Source organism: Heteronotia binoei, chromosome 5 (assembly GCF_032191835.1).
Source record: "Heteronotia binoei isolate CCM8104 ecotype False Entrance Well chromosome 5, APGP_CSIRO_Hbin_v1, whole genome shotgun sequence".
Classification (NCBI taxonomy): Eukaryota; Metazoa; Chordata; class Lepidosauria; order Squamata; family Gekkonidae; genus Heteronotia; species Heteronotia binoei.
Genome location: NC_083227.1, coordinates 77,651,343 through 77,671,114, shown reverse-complemented (window position 1 = coordinate 77,671,114; position 19,772 = coordinate 77,651,343). Strand labels below are relative to the sequence as shown.

At 44.1% G+C, this 19,772-nt stretch overlaps 1 protein-coding gene across 2 annotated transcripts in view; it reads right to left on the bottom strand.

Moving 5' to 3' along the window:
• UROC1 (urocanate hydratase 1) overlaps positions 1–19,772 on the bottom strand; it is an 83,488-nt gene that overhangs the window by 62,435 nt on the left and 1,281 nt on the right. For both annotated transcript variants that reach the window (XM_060239664.1, XM_060239665.1), the window contains exons 2-4: positions 7,822–7,952; positions 1,863–1,956; positions 267–326 (exon numbers count right to left, since the gene is read on the bottom strand). In XM_060239664.1, coding sequence (XP_060095647.1) covers positions 267–326; positions 1,863–1,956; positions 7,822–7,952 — 285 coding nt within the window. The remainder of the gene's footprint in view (positions 1–266; positions 327–1,862; positions 1,957–7,821; positions 7,953–19,772) is intronic.

The following is a 19,772-nucleotide window of genomic DNA, read 5'->3' as shown; positions in this document are numbered from 1 at the left end:
AAATGTAATCATCACTGTTTTGTCATGGCACTGTTACTATCACAAACAGTAACATTTTAAAAAGTAGCTGGCTAGTCACAAAATGAAAAGGTGTTCTTAAGACCCTTCCTCATTCCTCATGAATTGATAAACAATTCATAAATGCCTCAAGAGAAGTAGGTTAGATTGAAAATAAAAGAAGACAAGGAAAATTTCATGGAAAAGTAGAAACTTTTGCTGAAGGAGACACACAAGATCATACTATGAAATTTGTATCAGCACCATACCTGTGCCCAGTTGCTGAAGACTTGTCCATTTCCTCCATAAGTTACAAGTTCTTGGGGAAACTGCAGAAAGCACATGTGTAATTTTATTTTAAATAGCACTTGCCATTTCAGAACAGCACTTTAGTAGTAATCTCAGTACTCTTTATTGAATTCTTAACAAAATCCAGAGAACAAAAAAACTCCTAAAATATAGTTTTAATTTTTTGGCTGTCAAATTACAGTGACACCATAGGATTGTCAAGGCAAGAGATGTTCAGAGGTGCCTGCCTCTGACAGTCTCCTATCCAAGTACTAATCAGGGCCATCCCTGCTTAGCTTTCAAGATCAGGTTAGTCAGGGGTGTATAACTATACACTGTGTACTTATTGAACTTCCACTCACACAGTGGGGAATTCTGTGATTTTCACAGATTTCCGATTCATGTTACAGCCTCCACCCATAGCATTCCATTCTGTTCTCAAGGATCCCTTAACCATCAGGCATGTTTATTTGGTGATACAGGGGACTACAGCAGACAGGGAGAAGTAGTTAGCAGAATGGAGTTCAGAGATCTTAGGACCCAACCCGTTGTATCCATAGGAGTATGTCTGGTGGTACATCCTTCTGCCAAACTATGCTAAGATGCTAGTGTGAACACAACTACTAGTATACATACTAACAAAGCTATAAAAAGGTAGCTAACCACCCCGTAAAAAGTCTGCCGTGAAAACGTTGTGAAAGCAAAGTTATCCCAGAGTTGAAAACGACTGGTGCTTGCACAGGGGACTACCTTTACCTTTAAAGATAGATATTTAGAAGAGGAAGAAGACTGTAGATTCATACCCCACCCTTCTCTCTGAATTAGAGTCTCAAAGCCGCTTACAATCTCCTTTATCTTCTTCCCCCACAACAGACACCCTGTGAGGTAGGTGGGACTGAGAGAGCTCTCTCAGAAGCTGCCCTTTCAAGGAAAACTTTGCAAAAGCTATGGCTGACCCAAGGTCATTCCAGTAGCTGCAAGTGGAGGAGTGGGTAATCAAACCCGGTTCTCCCAAATAAGAGTCTGCGCACTTAACCACTACACCAAAACAGCTCTTTAAGTGATTGCTTTTAAGCAATATATGGAACTTTTGATATCGTTAAGGATGGCTAGAAGTCACAGACCCCTGATGCCCTATTGTTTTCATTCTTACTGGCTCAGCAGTCTATAGGCTCAGGTACGGGGAGGGACAGTGGCTCAGTGGTAGAGCATCTGCTTGGGAAGCAGAAGGTCCCAGGTTCAATCCCTGGCATCTCCAAAAAAGGGTCCAGGCAAATAGGTGTGAAAAACCTCAGCTTGAGACCCTGGAGAGCCGCTGCCAGTCTGAGAAGACAATACTGACTTTGATGGATCAAGGGTCTGGTTCAGTATAAGGCAGCTTCATATGTTCATATGTACTTATTTTAAAGTGACATACTGATATTTTGCCAACCCTTTGTCATTCAAATTAGTAATAAAAACTTAGGCGCTCTCCTGTTAAGAATAATCAAAGAGAAACTGAAAAATGTTAACTCACAAGTCCACTAACATCAAGATGGATTTCTTTCCAGGACTAAGCTTCACTGAAGTTTTATTACCTGGCCCACCGCAGGATCAAGATTATTCATGATCATGTGCATTATTGCAGCAGCCTGTGTCGTTCGGCAAGGATATTCCTGGATGGGGTAAGCTCTGAAATTTAAAAGAGGGGAGGCATATAATGAAATAAGTGTTACGGAGCTTTTTAAAATTAGATATGAATCATGAAATTAGGGTTGCCAAATCCAAAACAGAAAGTATATGGGGATTTGGAGGTGGAGCCAGGAGCAAGGTTGTAACAAGCACAACTAAAGGGCATTCTGACCATCACTTTTAAAGGGACTGCATTCCTTTTAAATGCCTTTCCTCCATTTGAAATAATGGGGCACATTCTTTTGTGGCTCATAGAACTGGACCCCCTGGTCCACACTTTTTGAAACTTGGGGGATGGGTGGGTTGAGGAGAGGCACCAGATGCTATGCTATGCTGAAAATCTATTGCCCCTATCTCAAAAAACAGCCCCTCCAGAGCCCCACGGATTGATTCTCCATTATATCCTGTGGAAACCAGTCTCCAAAGGGTATAATGGAGTGCCCAGTGGCCATTTCCTCCCCCACCTGTGCCTTCTGACAACCCTGAAATAGGATAATTATTGGAGGGCCTCCAAACCAAGAGTTTCCCCACCCCCAGCTGGGGGTTGGGAATCCTATATGAGATCAAATATCAATTTTCTCTTGGTAGTTGAGTACTTGTTTTGTATCATCTAGGAATTCACAAAAAATTTTTTGAATGTACACAAAGTGCTTTGGGAGCACTGCCATCAGAATCCTTTGGGTTGGATCTTATGATCTACTACTAGCAGAATTTCTGTTGGCAAAAGAGAGCCCCCCCCCTCCCCAACATAGCCTCCCCCCAACTGCCCAAAACACTGCCCATGGGTTTTAAAAGGTAAAATATGCTGTAAAGTTACAATCCATTCATGGCAGCCCCATGAAGTTCCACCACGTGGAGCTTTCAAGGTAGGAAACGAGCAGAGGTGATTTGTCATTACCTTCCTTTCCGTAGCAACCCTGGTCTTCCTTGGGGCTCTCCCATCTAAGTACTAATTGTTGCTCAGCCTGCCCAGCTTGCATACTCTGATGAGATCAAATTAGGCTGGGCTGAGCTGTTAGGACTCCTTTTCTAGGTTTTAGGGTCCCCCAAGAACAGTGCTGGATCTGCAGTTGGCAGGAAAATCAGGGCAAACCACCTCCCTCTGCTGGCCGAAGTGAGCTTGTGTCAGTAGCTATATACTAGTGTTCCATTCCCAGTGCATAAAACAATGAAATGCAAAATAATGTCCCTATAGTCCAAGAGTCACAGCACTGGAAGATGTGTAGTAACAGCAGTATGCATCAATATCGATATGTCTCATTTTGGGAGCAGGGAGTCCCTCTGTTTGCATGTGGATAATGAATTCCCATATGAAAACTGCACTGAAAAACTAAGCCAGCCAGCTACAGTAATCAGATATCCATTGACCAGCTTTAGATCCTACAATTTAACTATGTGGCTGAATAGTTTTAGCATCTGGTCTCTTCTCCATGGACACACATCCTTAACTACACTTGTTGGGATGAAAGAAAACATGCAGTCTTTGCCAGGCTAGGAAGCCATTTTAATTTTTCTAACATACAAATGCACAATTATTCATGTTTATGGACTCAGCCAAACAATTTTTTAAAATGTACAAAAGGGTAAATGGCACTAGTTGTAAAAACACTTTTGGATGCTTTAAAAATATTTCATTATTTTGTGCAAATGTACAGCATTGCGCAAACCAACATTCATCTTGTAGTTTCTTAATGATTCCTAATGATTTTCATTATTCTCCAGTAGGAATAGCATGGTTCATTGAAGTTCTTAGGTACAGTAAATAAAAATTGTGTATCAAAAGAAATATGTTTAATATATGATGTACACAATAAAATTATTTATTTATTATTGGAAGAAGATATTGGATTTATATCCTGCCCTATACTCGGAATCTCAGAAAGATCACAATCTCCTTCACCTCCCCCCCCCCTCACAACAGACACCCTGTGAGGTAGGTGGGGCTGAAAGAGCTCTCACAGCAGCTGCCCTTTCAAGGACAACTCCTACGAAGCTATGGCTGACCCAAAGCCATTTCAGGAGCTGCAAGTGGAGAAGTGGGGAATCAAATCCAGTTCTCCCAGATAAGAGTCTGCACACTTAACCACTACACTAAACTGGCTCTCCTGTGCTCAAGGCTGTGTATAAATATTTGATTTATAGCCCACCATCAATAATACAACCATCAATAATACAAAGTTAAAATCAGATTCATATAATAAAACAATATAACAATCTAAAAACAAACTCTAATTCTTCAACTGGTGGTATCAGTTGCCTCCACTCCTTCCATGCATCCCCCAGCTGGTTTAAGATATTTCATTGGAGCTACTGCAGCAGGGAGGCCACAGAATAATAAATTGTTCACTGTCTCAGTTGAATGCCTGGTGGAACAGCTCTGTTTTACAGGCCCTGTGGAACTGTAACAGTCCCTGAAGGGCCCTAATCTCCAATGGGAGCTTGTTCCACCAGGTAGGGGCCAGGACAGAAAATGGACTTCTTTGGGGCCAGGGATTACCAGCAGATGTTGATCCATGGAGCATAAAGCTCTTCGGGGAGTATATGAGAAGAGGCAGTCTCGCAGATATGCTGGTCCCAGGCCATTCAGGGCTTTGAAGATCAGAACCAAAACCTTGAACCACATCAGGTACTCAATTGGTAACCAGTGCAGCTGGCAGAGCACTGGTTGCATGCACATTCATATAGGTACTGCAGCAAGCAGGCGCGCTGCCTCATTCTGCACCAGTTGGGAGTTTCTAGATCAGATTCAAAGGCAAGCTTGCATAGAGCGAATTGCAGTAATCTAGTCTGGAAGTGACTATTGCATGGGTCACTGTGGCCAGATGCTGGATGAAAAGGTAGGGAACCAGCTGTTTCACCTGCCATAGATAATAAAAGGCAGACCTGGCTACTGTGGTGACCTTGGCCTCCATAGACAATGAGGCATCCAGGATCACCCCAAGGCTCTGGGCTCTTAGCGCCAGTGACAGAAGTGCCCTGCCAATGGTTGGGAGCCTTATTCCCGTACCTATTCCACCCTAGGCCAGACACAGAACCTCTGTCTTAGATGGATTTAGTTTCAGTCAGCTTTGTTGCAACCACCCCGTCATGGCTTTGAGCACATGGGCAAGATTTTCCAGGGCAGAGTCTGGTTGGCCATCCATCAACAGATAGCGCTGAATGTCATCGGCTTATTGTTGGCAACCCAACCCATACCTCCGTACTATCTGGGCAAGGGGGTGCATATAGATGTTAAACAACATTGGCGACAGGATTGCTCCCTGTGGCACTCCACATTCTAATGATGGGTAACGCTGGGAGACCATGTCACCAATTCCCACCCTCTGTCCCTGACCCCAGAGGAAGAAGGAAAACCATTGTAAGGCAGTCCCCTTCACTCATATATCGGCAAGGTGGTAGGTCAAACGATCATAATCAACCGTATTGAACACTGCTGTCAGATCTAACAATAACAGCAATGCCGTTCTGCCTCGATCCAGATGTCTCTGGAGGTCATCTGTGAGAGCGACCAACAGTGCCTGCACCCCATGGCCAGGTTGGAAACCGGACTAGAATGGGTCCAGGACAGATGATGAAAGACGAAAGACCTGATGAACAGGTTAAATAAGAGTCATAAGGAATAAGCTATACATATACTGTTATAAACTGTATATAATTTCCTATATAATTTATATATAATTTATATAATTTCCTATATAAGACTGTTATAATTTCCTGTATAAGACTGATGAAAATATTCAATGACCAACTCAAGACCATATGTGTTTCAGCCTCAAAGGCCTTCTTCAATAATCAATAGCATACAACAGTTTTTAAACACACATGAAGAAAATAAACAGTATAAATAAATCCTGATAAGGTGATGTTGTATTGTGTCATTTGATGTTATCTAATAAAGCAGACCATGGATATTACACATGGTTAACTGTACTTATGCATAATTCATCCATTGATATTACAATCTGGTATACAATTTCAAATGTTTCCAGATGTATGAGTCATCTATTAGCAAGTAAAGTCCAATGGCCATTTATTTATACTGTTTATTTTTGGATGTGTGTTCAAAAACTATGTTATATAATATTGACCAATGAGGAAGGTATTTGAGACTGAAACATATATGGTCTTGAGTTGATCATTTGATATTTTCATCACTTTTGTATAGGAAATTATAACAGCATAGGTAAAGCTTATTCTTTATTACTCTTATTGTATCCTGTTAATCAGGCCCTTGTTTTTGATTATTTTATTGTGTACACCATATATTAAAAATAATTCTTGCAACACAATTTTTTTTTTACTTTAGCTTGACCTTTGTAGCATTCTAGGTATATTTTGGGTTGAATCTGTTTACCCCTTTTTCTTTTCATTGCAGTTCTTAGCAGAGGTACGATGGTTTAATTATCTCAGCTAGCAGGGATGAATTGGCCATTAAGGCCACCAAAGAAGGTCCTGTGTGCTGATAGCCTAGGGCAGGGGTCCCCAACCCCTGGTCAGCGGACTGGTACCGGGCTGCAACCTGTTTGCAACTGGGCTGTGAAACCTGGCTACCCCCCCCACACAGCGGCACGCAGCCTCACTGCCCCGCCCCCTCGCAGTGCCTCTTGCAATCTCCAGTTTTACAATTTTGAGGCTGGAGAAGGGGTGGCGAAGCACTGCCTTCCCCGGCTCTTTAGAGGCCAACCCTCCTGCCACCGATCAGCTGACTGGCTGGGAAAATTGCAGCGGCGGTGGCAGGCGACCTGCTGAAGAAGCAGCATTGCCTTGCCTCCCTCCCACGTCCTTCCCACCCAGGAAGGAAGTGGAGAGGAGGCAAGGGCAGCGCCGCTTCTTCAGTGGGTCACCCACCACTGCTGCTGTGATTTCCCCAGTCAATCAACTGATTGGCAGCGGGGGGGGGGGTCAGCCTCTAAAGAGCTAGGGAAGACGGCACTTCACTGCCCTTCCCCAGTCTTAAAATTGTAAAAACAGAGGTGGCAGGAGGCGCCGCGAGAGGGGGGCCAGGGTGGTGAGGCTGTGCTGCACCGTGGGGGGGTGGTGAGGCTGCATGGCACCGGGGAGGCAGGGCAGTGAGGCTGCACGGCATGCAGGGAGCGGGGCTGAATTTGGTGCCCCCACCCTGCCAGCCCTGGGGCACAGTGGGCAGGCTGGCCCTGGTGTCGGTCCCCGGTACCAAAAAGGTTGGAGACCACTGGCCTAGGGTACTATGTCCCCACTGTCTCTGCCTTGCTTAGTTTTTCCATGCCTGTGAGCCTATGTGATGACAACTTGACTCTTCCTTGCCTAGCTTCTGATGTTCCCTCTAAACTGCAGAGTCTTGTGAGCAAAAATTCTACTTTGTGAGCTACTGGTATTAAAATTGTGAGCTACTAGCAGGGCTTTTTTTTAGCAGGAACGCACAGGAATGCACGGCTGGCTTGACAACAGGAGGTGTGGCCTAATATGTAAATAAGTTCCTGCTGGGCTTTTTCTACAAAAAAACCATGTGTGAAACAATGGTGATGCCAGGGATGTGTGGCCTAATATGCAAATGAGTTTCCACTGGGCTTTTTCTACAAAAAAGCCCTGTGTGAAACAATAGTGTTGTCAGGAGATGTGGTCTAATATGCAAATGAGTTCCTGCTGGGATTTAACTAGCATTAAAGTTATGAGCTGCTTTATAAATTAGTGTGCTCTGGGGTCATCCTTCCTAAGACAAAAATGTGTGAGTTGGAGGCTAAAAATTTGTGAGCTACATCACGCTAACTCAGCTTAGAGGGAACACTGCTTCTGACTGCACCTCTGATTCTTATTAACATTTTGTTATGCATCCTGAACCAAAGCGGAGTGAATTTTATTCTTCACAGGCACTTCTTGAGATCTTACCTCATCTCAATTTGGGGATAGAACCTGTACATGTAGATGTGTCCATAGTGCCTCAACTCATCAGCAAATTCTGGTGCCAGCACTGGATGCAAGTCTGATGGGAAATAACGAAGGGAGTTCTTCAAAGCTAGCTGCCAAGTTTCAAGAAAAAAGGGAGCAAGAGTAACTTAAAGGTGACTAAGTGGGTGGTTATCACAGTGAATTAAACACATGAATTTTATCGAATTCAGTGGGAAATGTGCCCAGTTCCTAAAAGTAGCAATGTGGTAGCAATGAAGTTCCAGCAAACGAGGTAGGACAACAATTTGGATATCTTTTTTACTCCTAATGTTTATATAAACAAGTTAATACCCTGGCACAGGCTGTACTGCACCTATTCTTTTGAAGAGACAAAACCAGCAAGCAGATCTAGCAGTAGTTCACAGGACTGTAGGTGTACTCAGTGCATATTTGATAACCTTTGGGGACAATAGTACAAAATACAGCATAAAAGAAAACAGATTTCTATGATCAAATATTTCAAATGTGCTAGAATGTTTGAAACAGAATTTGTAGGCCTGTACAATGTTTTTGACTCTTGGATAGTCATCAGAAGCAGAACTACAGCGCCCCACCCAAAAAACCAGATGAGCTGTTCTTGCATGGGATATGCTGTCAGATATTTGTTTACTTAAGAATGAAATAAACAAGTTGTCTGCTTTGCTTTCTTGAGATAGCTGCTTTACAAGTAGATAATGTCTTGCTGAAGAAAAAGAAGTGTTGGTTTTTATTGCCCACTTTTCTTTACCTTAAGGAGTCTCAAAGCAGCTTACAATCACCTTACCTTCCTCTCCCCACAAAAGTCATCTTGTGAACAGGAACGCAGCTATGGGGAGAGGGCAATGTCTTGTCAAGGTGCCCCTACTCAGGGCCCTCAACCTTCCCTCCCCTCTGCTGCCCCTGTTGCTGCTTGAAGGACCGCGGGGGGGGGGAATTATGTGGGAGGGGTGTGCAGGAGCTGTTACTGTCCCTCACAGCTCCTGCACACACAGCCATTTAAAGGGCCCACCAATCAGTTGTTCAGCAGGCCTTTTAAATCACACGGGAGGCAGGCAGCTGCTCCTGACACCTCTTCTGGGTGATTTAAATTGTGCAGGAGGGGCACCCAGGAGCAGTTGCCAGTCTCCTGCATGATTTAAAGGGCCCGCTGATCAACTGATTGGTGGGGCCCTTAAGTGGTGTGGGAGGGGCAGCAGCTGCTCCTGGGTGCACCTCCTGCATAATTTAAATTACACAGGAGGGAGGGGTGGCCATCATCCTCTCAGCTTTCACCCCCATGGGAGCTGCTCCTGGGCACCATGATGGGGCTGGCCAGGAGCATTTGGCAGAGCGAGGGAGGGTTGTTGGCAGAGCGTCCTGGCTGGGGCATCTGCAGAAGGAGACACAAGGAAGTTCCCCACTACCAGCAGGGTGCACAGGATTGGTATGTGACAGGTGGCACTCTGCACATGCTTGCTGCCTGGCCCAAGGAGTTGGCCCTTCCCCTAGACTGTGGCAGGGAGGGGCCCCATGCAGGGAGGGGGGCTTTCTGCAGCAGTGCTGATGAAGGAGATTCTCCCCCCCCCTTCAATCGCCCTGGACCCAGAAGCGACAATGTGATTTTCCTGGTGTGCCCCCAGGAAAATTTAAATGCCCCTCCCACATTTTAAATTCTGGATAGGGGCCTGCTTGTGAAGTAGGCACGGCCTGAGAGAACTGTGACTGGCCCAAGGTCACCCAGCTGGCTTCATGTGGAGGAGTGGGGAATCAAACCCAGACCTCCAGTTTAGAGTCCTCTGCTCTTAACTACTACACCATGGTGGTTCTTAGCCACTGCACTGGCTTTCTAGCTGTAGCACAGTTATAATCTCTGGATTCTGTTAAGTTCTGTAATGGTCTGATGTGTAAGTTGTCTTATTTGGCGGCAGGAGGCTTGTAAGCATATGCAACAGCTGCATGCCTTAGCAGCTAAAAGTTTACCACTGATACCTACCCCTATTACCACCAGTCTTTGCCTCCTGGCCTGCCAGACTTTGCTACTGGGAATGTCTTGAGCATGGTTGGACTTTTAGCATCCACACTTTGGTGGGGTGGGGGGAGCATTAACCAACACTGCTAGGAAAGAGATCTGCACAAGCCCTTACTTTTTACCTTTCAATGAACAGTGTAGTTCTCCGATTTTCTCTGAATCTCCAAAGTCAGCAAAATCAAAATCTCTTTTAAAAGAATTAGAATGACTACAGCAGGAAAACAAACTTCATCTCAAATTCAAGGGCAGAGACCAAGTTTTTATCAGCTACCTACCCTCCCACAGTATTCTGCACATGTCAAAAGGTTGGAATGTTTTAAATAACTAAGCCCAAGACATCAGTAATCTTAAAAGTACTCTGAGGGATGGTATTTTTTTGGTATTTATATTTCTTCAACAGGCAAATCAGACACCTTCCCATCCTCCTCAGTCGGCTCATGTAATTGCCATTAATTCTAAAAAAAGATATGGGACATGAAGCAAGGCAAGAGTAACCCTATATACTGCTGAGCTGTTCACTTCTCATGTTTGTTTCTTACTCCTCAGGCAATGTGTGCTATGAGATGTGTGAGAACAGCCCACATGGGTGGAGTGAAAATAGAACCATACAGCAGATCCCCCTCTCCTCAGACTTTGCTTCCTGGGCTTTCTAAAGACTTGCCCCTAAAAATGTTATTATGACTGCGGTTATACAGTCTGTATATCCACTGGCCTCTTTATGAAAGACAGAATAAATATGTCCCTACCAAAAAAAAAAAGGCTTACATAATTTGAGTTCCAAATAAGTATTTGAGTAAAGACATTTGTTTGTGTAAAGAAGTAACAAATCACATCCATTCAGATAGTTTCACACTTTTTTGTGTTGTTCAGTCATTCCTTTTCCGCATTTAGCTGAAAGTGGAATTGAATGGGGTTCCACATAGCACTTAGTAAGCTGCTATATTATCCCCCAAAATCTATCCCAATGGACAACTTCTTACCATATGTCTTGTAGAAAGCAGGGCTTGCCCTAGGGTGCGTGGTGCCCTAGGCAGACCAGCTGCCCACCGCCCCCCCCAACCTCCTCCACAGTGGTGCCCAGCAGCACCATGCCCTGCTGCCCACATAGCAAAGTAGGGCAGGGACAGGCCCATAGCACCCCATGGGGCCCACAGAGCCCAGCCTTTTTGTGAATTTTATGGGCCCCCTTCCCAAGCCTTGGCTCCCCCCTCCCCCTCAGGAGCCCTCACCGGGATCGCCTCAGCACATGAAGCAGGTAGCAGCACCAGCAAGCTCTCCTCTGAAGCACTCTGAGCAGAGTTGGGTGGGTGTTTTCCACCGCCATGAGGCTGAACGGTAAGTTATTGGGCGGGTGGGAGGAGAGGCCCCTAGATTGCACAGGATGCAAGGGCAGTCCTTTCAGGGTAGGGAAGGAGGAGGGCGGCCAAGACATGTCTCCCCCAGCCAGCGTGTACAAGTTGTACATGTTCCCTGCTGCTGCTGGTTGGGGAAGGGCACCGGAAAGCAGGGAATTGGGGAGGGAGTGCAGAGACACAAATCAGCCTTCTTTTGAACTTCAGAAATGGAAGCTGATCACTGCAGACTGAGCTCCAGGAAAGGTAGAAGGGGAACTGGAGCTTACATGCAATTTAAATCACACTGCTCTCACCCCCATGGTCCCCCTCCTACAACCCCCATGTAGCCCCCTCCCCCTGTGACTCTTAGCTACAGGGTGGGTAGGGAGGGCACCCAGGAAGGGAGGCAAAGGTGTGCAAGCCAGACAGATGTGCAGCAGCCGGCTGGCTTCATTTCAAGCAAAGCTACCAGCTGCTGTGCTGTGCCTAGGGCAATTCAGTCCCCCTCTGGCCTGGCACCCTAGACAAATGCCTAATTTGCCTAGTGGCAGGGCCGGCCCTGGCAGAAAGAGTCCTGCTTCTCCCTACAGTCTCCCTTTTGTTCCCTTATGTGATATTTTCAATATGTAAATATTTTGTGTGTGTTTTATTTCTCTGTTTTAATGTGGAGTTTTATATGCATGCTGCTATGATTTAAAATTAAGAGTAAGAAATGGGGGGCTGGATGGGAGGTTGAGATGTATTATAATTGGATGGTAGCTGTGAGAGACAGTAAGTAATGAGTGTGTGGAGAGAACCAATGGAGTGAGGTGCTGTGAGAGAAATCTCCGCTCTCTGTGGAAGTTATACACCTAATTAGCGAGTGAGGAAAATAAACCATTGTGGAAGCAATGAACTTAAGTGGCAAGTTAAGAAAATAAAACTGTATGTCCATTATTAGCATAAATGGAAGGTGAGAAATATAAGCTCTCATGGCTAAGGAACTTTAGAGAAACAAGAACTGTGTACTCGTCTGGAACCATTACACTTATGTACCTATCTGAAACCATTATGCTTATAACATTATACTGAAACCATTACACTGTTATACTCTAAATAAACTCTCTATATAAAGCACCTGTTTTAATTTGAGCAAGGAACCCCTTTTACCTCAGAGCCACCCACACACACTGACCATCTGGTCATTCTACCAATTATAACTAAGCCATCCTGTTCTTTAGGTCCAGCTAAGAATTTAGGTCCAGCCTTTGATGGCAGTGAAAATAACCAGGAATTGCTAAGGAATGTAAGGAGACAGCTTAAGACACATCATCTCAGAATACTACAGATGGGTGCTTTTACACATAAAGAGGACTCACAGAAGAGCTTGAAAATATTACCTTATTATATTAATTATTTCCTGTTTTCTTCCCGACACTGATGAATGAATGCTCTGTTATCAGCTGTGGGCAGGTGGCTTAACCACTATTTTGTAACAAGCCAAAGTCACTGCTCATTTTAAACACTGTTTATATTACTGTTAAGAATATCAGACATAAAAATGGGGAGGAAAGGCTTGCTGCAAACTAAAAAAGAAATCTTAAGTCTGTTTATCCCATGTCAAAAAATTTAGCTGAACTATATCTTAGGAAAGGCACTTATTGAGAACTGGGTCATTACATCCAAGACACAGAACCCTAAACTGCAGGCAGAATGATTAGTTTGGGGGGGGGGGGGGTTGAAAATCCATCCACTGCTTTCACATTTAGGAAAATGTCTGTTTTGCAATAATGCGTTACGCTCTAACACTAGAATCCCAAGTCAAATGTGTTAACTATCTTTAAAGCTCAAGGACTAATAGGCAGATAAGACATGAAAAGGAATTAACTGACTCACAAACTAAAGTTAATCATAAATTTTGGCTGGTTCATGATTTGTGATGTGATGTTTGCAAAATGAAGGGCCTCCATTAACTTCCTTGAATCTTGATGTAGTTTGTGGGGTTCATGAAGAGCAGAAGACAGAGTGCTATTGTGGAAGGAGATACAAAGCCATGGGACGCACAAAGCAGGGTTTTAAATGGCTCTGAGCCATTTAAACCACTGCTTTTTGTTCCCTGCAATTTAAATAGCTCCCAGCCATTTTATCCCCAGCTTTTTGCTTGCTGCAGTTTTTGGCTTTTTGCTGGCTGTGGCTTTTGGCAGCAATCAGAAAGCAGAGGGTGAAATGGCTAGGAGGCATTTCACCCCCTGCTTTATGGTTGCCATGAAAAACCTTGGTGTGCAGAAAGCTGGAGGTGAAATGACTCAGAGCCATTTAAACCTTTGCTAGGCAGGAAACTCAAGGCCAAGACCTCCAAGGTAGCCTTCTCAGGAGCACTACCTGTTCCATGCGCAGGGTCAGAGAGACAGGCACAAATTAGAAGTCTCAATACATGGATGAGACAATGTAGGGAGGAAGGGTTCAAGTGTGTTAGACACTAGGATGCTTTTTAGAACAAGTGGAATCTGTACAAAAGAGACAGTCTCCACTTGTCCCAAGAAGGAACCAGGCTGCTGGCACTTAAAATCAAAAAGGTGTCAGAGCAGTTTTTAAACTGAATCATGGGGGAATGCCAACAGGAGATGAAATGTCTCTAGTTTGGGATGGCTCATCTCAAAGAGATGAAGGGTTAGCTGTTACTTTTCTACAGGGCAATGGATTAGAGCTGTCCACTGAGATGGCCACAAACAATATGGATTGCCTGGCAAGGTTTCAAGGCAGCAAGAGGAAGGTTGCAGGTCTAATATGCCTAGGAAACTATAGATATTTATATACAAATGCTAGAAGCATCCGAGGTAAAATCAGGGAGTTGGAATGCTTAGTGTTGGGGGGAAACATAGACATTGTAAGCATGTCAGAAACTTGGTGGGATGATGAAAATCAGTGGGATGCGGTGATTCCTGGATATCAATTTTATCAAAAGAATTGTGGCGGAAGGCTTGGAGGTGGGGTGGCTCTGTATGTCATAGAATCATAGAGGTTATACAATCCAGTACAACTGAGAAGGTAAGAGAATTAGATTTGCTTCTGGAAATGCTATGTGACAAAATAGTGGACCCAAAAGGAAGACTAACTCTAGGAGTTTGTTATTGCCCACCAGATAGAAAGATAGATGATTATAAAATGACAAACTAAATTAAAGATAGCAGCTAGATGAAATAACTGTATCATAATAGGTGATTTTAACTACCCATACACTGATTAGGCCAATATGTGCTCAAATCAGGAGAAAGAGATTGAGTTTCTAGACACTGTCAATGACTGTGCTATGGAGCAGATGGTCACAGAACCTACCAGGGGAGAGGTAATCCTGGACTTGATCCTAAGTAATGCCCAAGACCTGGTGAGAGATGTAAAAGTGATTGCACTGCTTGGGAACAGTGACCATAATGTTATCAAGTTCAACATTTGTATGAATAGGGAATTGCCCCAAAAGACCAGCATGGCCACTTTTACATTTAAAAGGGGTAATTTCTCTGAGATGAGGGGGCATATGAAGAGGAAACTGAAAGGAAAAGTAAAAAGGGTTAAACCCCCTGGGGAAGCTTGGAGACTATTCAAAACTACAATCCTAGAAGCTCAGATAAAACATATCGCAGGTTAGGAAAGGCACAAACAGGTATACATAAAGGCCTGCATGGTTAACTAACAAAGTAATGGAAGCTGTAAAAGGTAACTGTTGGAAAGCTAGTCTGAGTGAGGTTAATAAAAGAGAACACAGGCTGTGGCAAATAAAATGCAAGTCTGTAATCAGACAGGCAAAAAGGGAATAGGAGGAGCAATGTGGCTAAGTGCAAAGTAATGCATACTGGGACCAAAAATCCTAACTATAAATACACGTTGATGGGGTCCAAACTGGTGGAGACTGACCAAGAGAAAGATCTGGAGTTGTGGTAGATAACTCTCTGAAAAAGTTGAAACAGTGTGCAACTGCAATTAAAAAGGCCAATGCTATGATAGGGATAATTAGGAAGGGAACTGAAAACAAATCAGCCAGTATCATAATGCCCCATATAAATGGATGGCTTGTCCTCATTTGGATTACTGTCTACAATTCTGGCCACCACCAGTGTTCCCTCTAATCTGAGTTAGCGTGAGCTAGCTCACAGATTTTTAGCTTCCAGCTCACACATTTTTGTCTTAGCTCAGGAAGGATGACCCCAGAGCACACTAATTGATGCAGTAGCTCAAAACTTTAATACTAGTAGCTCACAACTTTAATACCAATAGCTCACAAAGTAGAATTTTTGCTCACAAGGCTCTGCAGCTTAGAGGGAACATTGGTCACCATACCTCAAAGAAAATATTATAGCACTGGGAAAAGTGCAGAAAAGGGCAACTAGGATAATTAAAGAGTAGGAACACTTTCCACATGAAGAAAGCTTAAAGCACTTGCGGATCTTTAGCTTGGAGAGATGATGGCTGAGAGGTGACATGATAAAGGTTTACAAGATTATGCATGGGACAGAGAAGGTAGCGAAAGAAGTACTTTTCTCCCTTTCTCACAATGCAAGAACTCATGGACACTTGATGAAATTGCTGAGCAGTCAGGTTAGAATGGATAAAAGAAAGTACTTCTTCACCCAAAGAGAGATTAACACATGGACTTCACTACCACAGGACATGGTGGCGGCTGCAAGCATAGACGGCTTCAAGAGGGAATTGGATAAACATATGGAGCAGAGGCCCATCAGTGGCTATTAGCCACAAAGTATAGATGGCTCACTCTGTCTAGGGCAAAGTATAGTATAGTATAGATGGCTCTCTCTGTTTGTTTACTTGGTGCTTGGGGGGGGGGGGTGCAACAGAAGGAGGGCCTCTAGTGTTCTGGCCCCACTGGTGGACCTCCTGATGGCACCTGGATTTTTTGGTCACTGTGTGTTGGGCTGGATGGGCCATTGGCCTGATCCAACATAGCTTCTCTTATGTTCTTACATTCTTTTAAGCGGGATGTAGTCTTCAGTCAAATGATCTGTGTGTCTGTATATTTATAAAACACAGGGACGTATCTATGCTACTGGAGTTGCCTGACAGAGTACATCTGTTCAAACTATCTTCTAACTTGATCTTGCTGCCAGTGACACATCCTTATATTTAAGGATCTTTTCCAGTTCCTTCATGGCTGCCCTTCCCAGTTTCAACCCGCTTCTCATTTCTTGGGTGCAGTCTCCCTTCTGGTTGGTGATGGAAAATCCTGAACAATTTCAATTTCTTCATCATCAATCTTAAATGTATTAATTCCCAAGCAGTCATTACTACCCTGCAGAGTTGCCATTAAACTTAACATATTGCTAAATTACTGGGAGCTTTCTGCAACAGACTAAACTTGCTACCCTTTAATAATATGCCAGGTGGGAGAAAATATCATATTTGGGGTAGACAGCAGATGAGCACAGATAATTTGGGGGAGGGAGAAGGAAGAGGATGTTATTATTTCATGCCCCAAGAAACCAAAGAGCTTGGATGCAAAAGTCAGGAAATATACGGAAAATGCCTCACAGCTATGATTTTTATCCAAGGAGATTAAGCAGGGAATGTAAGAAATAACTGCACAGCTCTTTAGAAGACCCCAGAGAACAGAGATGAGTCTCTCATAAAGTCTTTGCTTTATTGCCAGAAAACAGAGACAAACCATGGGAATACTTAAGGTTTACTGCATATATAAATTGAGAATGAGGATCTGCGAATGTTCGTTTATGTAAACTAGTATTGTTCGCTTAGCAAAAGGCAAGTTTAGTAACATATTACTATTAAGATGATAACTATGATGACTATAATAATAATAAACAACCACCAAGGCTTGTAACAATAACAAATAATGCTTAACAGCAGTATACAAGACCATGGTTGGGAGGTTAAAGCAGAGCCGGATGAAACTGAATCCGGGCAAGATGGAAGTTTTCTGGCTGAGTGGGGGGGGGAGCCATGGTTAGGTAGTCAACTCTTTGCTCTTGATGGGGTACTCTTATCACTGGCTCTGACCATCAAGAGTCTGGGTGTGATCCTGGATGCCACATTGTCTATGAAGGTCCAGGTTGCAAAGGTTGCCAAGCTGGCATTTTTCCAATGGTGCCAGGTTAAGAAACTGGCTCCCTACCTGTCTCGCCCTGACCTAGCCACTTCAGTCCACACAACAGTCACCTCCCAGAACAGACTACTGTAATTTGCTCTACGCTGGCCTACCCTTGCACCTGACCTGGAAGCCCAAGCTGATCCAGAATGCAGCTGTGCAGGTCTTACAGGGACCCCTCAAATGGCATGCATTTAACCGGTGCTGCATGAGCTGCACTGGCTTCCAGAGGAGCACCAGATCTGGTTCAAGGTTTTGGTGTTGACCTTTAAGGCCATCAGCAGTCAGGAACCTACATATCTTCAGGACTGCCTCTCTCAAGATGCCCCCGGAACAGCATTATGCTCCAGCAAAAAGAACTTTCTGGTAGTTCCCAGCCTGAGAGAGATCTGCCTGTCCTTGACTAGGGCCAGGGCCTTTTCTGCCCTGGCCTCCACCTGGCAGAACTCTCTGTCAGAGAACATCCATGCCCTAGAGGATTTATCACCTTTCCATAGGACTTGCGAGGCAGAGATGTTCTACTAGACATTTGGTTGAGGCCAGCAATGGTCTGGTACTCTCACCTCCCCCCCCCCTTTTCTCATATTCACTCCACCCAAGGGGCTGGTGGATATTAAAATACCCATCATCTTGAACACAGGATGTAGCATTGTTTGTTAGAGGAACTGATTTAATGCATTTAATATTATTTCAATCCTACTATGTATGTATTTGTTTCTCATGTAAGCCACCCTGAGCCCTACGTGCAGGGAAGGGCAACCTAGTAAGTAGAATCAATCAATCAATCTGGTATGTTTATTTCATTTGTAGGGCTGAAAAAATGTCCTGTCCCTTTAATAAAGGCTTAATAGGATATTATTTTCTCTGTGCCATAAAAAGCTTCAACAGCCTATTTCCATGTACTGCATTAAGGAGGCAGGATACTTCTTCAGGCTTTTTGGAAGCTCTACTCCCTTAGTTTGAAATCATGAAATCTTGTATGTGAACACTGAATGCCCTAGACAAAAATGCTAATATAGCTTACAAAAAAATGGAAAGTTCTTCTTAAAATATATTTTTGAAGATGAAACCAACTATTATCAAATAGCTTAATCCTAAAATAATGCCACACCTGCAAACAAACATTTCGGATGGCATATATAGATCCTGGAGATTTCAGAAACTATTGATGAGGCTCAAATGTGCTATCACTGAGTAAGCAGACTAAATGAGTGGTGGCCGGACAACTTCAAACATTCCTCAATGAAAATTGTTTGGACCCTTTCCAGTCTCATTTCAGGCCTGGTAATTGAACTGAAACAGCTTTGATCACCTTGGTGAATGACCTGAACTAGGAAATGGACAGAGGGAGTGCAACTCTGTTGATTCTCCTAGACCTTGCAATTGCTTTTGATACCATCAATCATGGTATCTTTTGAAGCTGCCTTTCTCAGCTGAGATTGGGAGCCACCAATCTGCAGTACTTCTAGTTCTACCTAGAGGGTACATTTCAGAAGGTGGTGCTGAGGGACTGCTGCTCACTCCCTTGGCCTTTGACCTGTAGTGTCCCACAAGGTTCCATCTTAGTCTCTATGTCCTTTAATACCTACATGAAACTGCTGGGTGAGGTTATACAAAGATGTAGGCTGGCTTACCACGAGTAAGCGGATGACACTCAGTTCTGTCTCACGCTTCCGGCTGATCTCAGGGAGGCTGCAGAACCCCTGAACCTGTGCTTGGTGGCAATTGTGGAAGTGGGCTAATAAACTGAAACTTAATTCCAACAAGACAGAAGAGCTACTGGTGAGTCGCAGGTCTGCCCCATTCTGGATGAGGTTGCACTCCCCTTGGAGGTCCGTGGCCTGGGGATGTTCTTGGACCCAGGCCTACTGGTGGATAAGCAGGTGGCAGCATGGCCAGGAGTGCTTTTTACCAACTTCAACTGGTTAGCCAACTGCAGCCTTCTCTAGTCAGAAAAGATCTGAGCACTGTGGTATATACCTGGATTACATCTAGATTGGATCACTGCAATGCACTCTACATGAGGCTGCCCTTGAGAAGTGTTTGGAAACTTCATTGGTACAGAACGCTGCAGCCAGCATGTTCCCTGGCATTGGTCATCAGGACCATATCACTTCAATCTTGACGCATGTACACTGGCTCCCAATTTGTTTCTGGGCACAATTCAAGATGTTTGGAGGAGAAGAATGCAATGTAAGCCAGTCTGGGTCCTAGTTGGGAGACAAGCACAGTATAAAGAAAATGAATGAATAACTAGAAGATTGGGGGGGGGGGGGGTGAACTAGCAGGGTCAATGAGTTTTAAATGTAGGAAGAACCTTGAGCCTGATGCTGCTGCTGTTTGTTTTTTCAAATCTCCCAAAGGTACATCCCCCCAGCCTCTTCAAATCAGGAAAATGAATCTGCAACCAACACACAAACCAAACCACAAAAGGTTGAAGAGCAACCAATCTAAACAAATAATTTCAGGTGGGTAACCC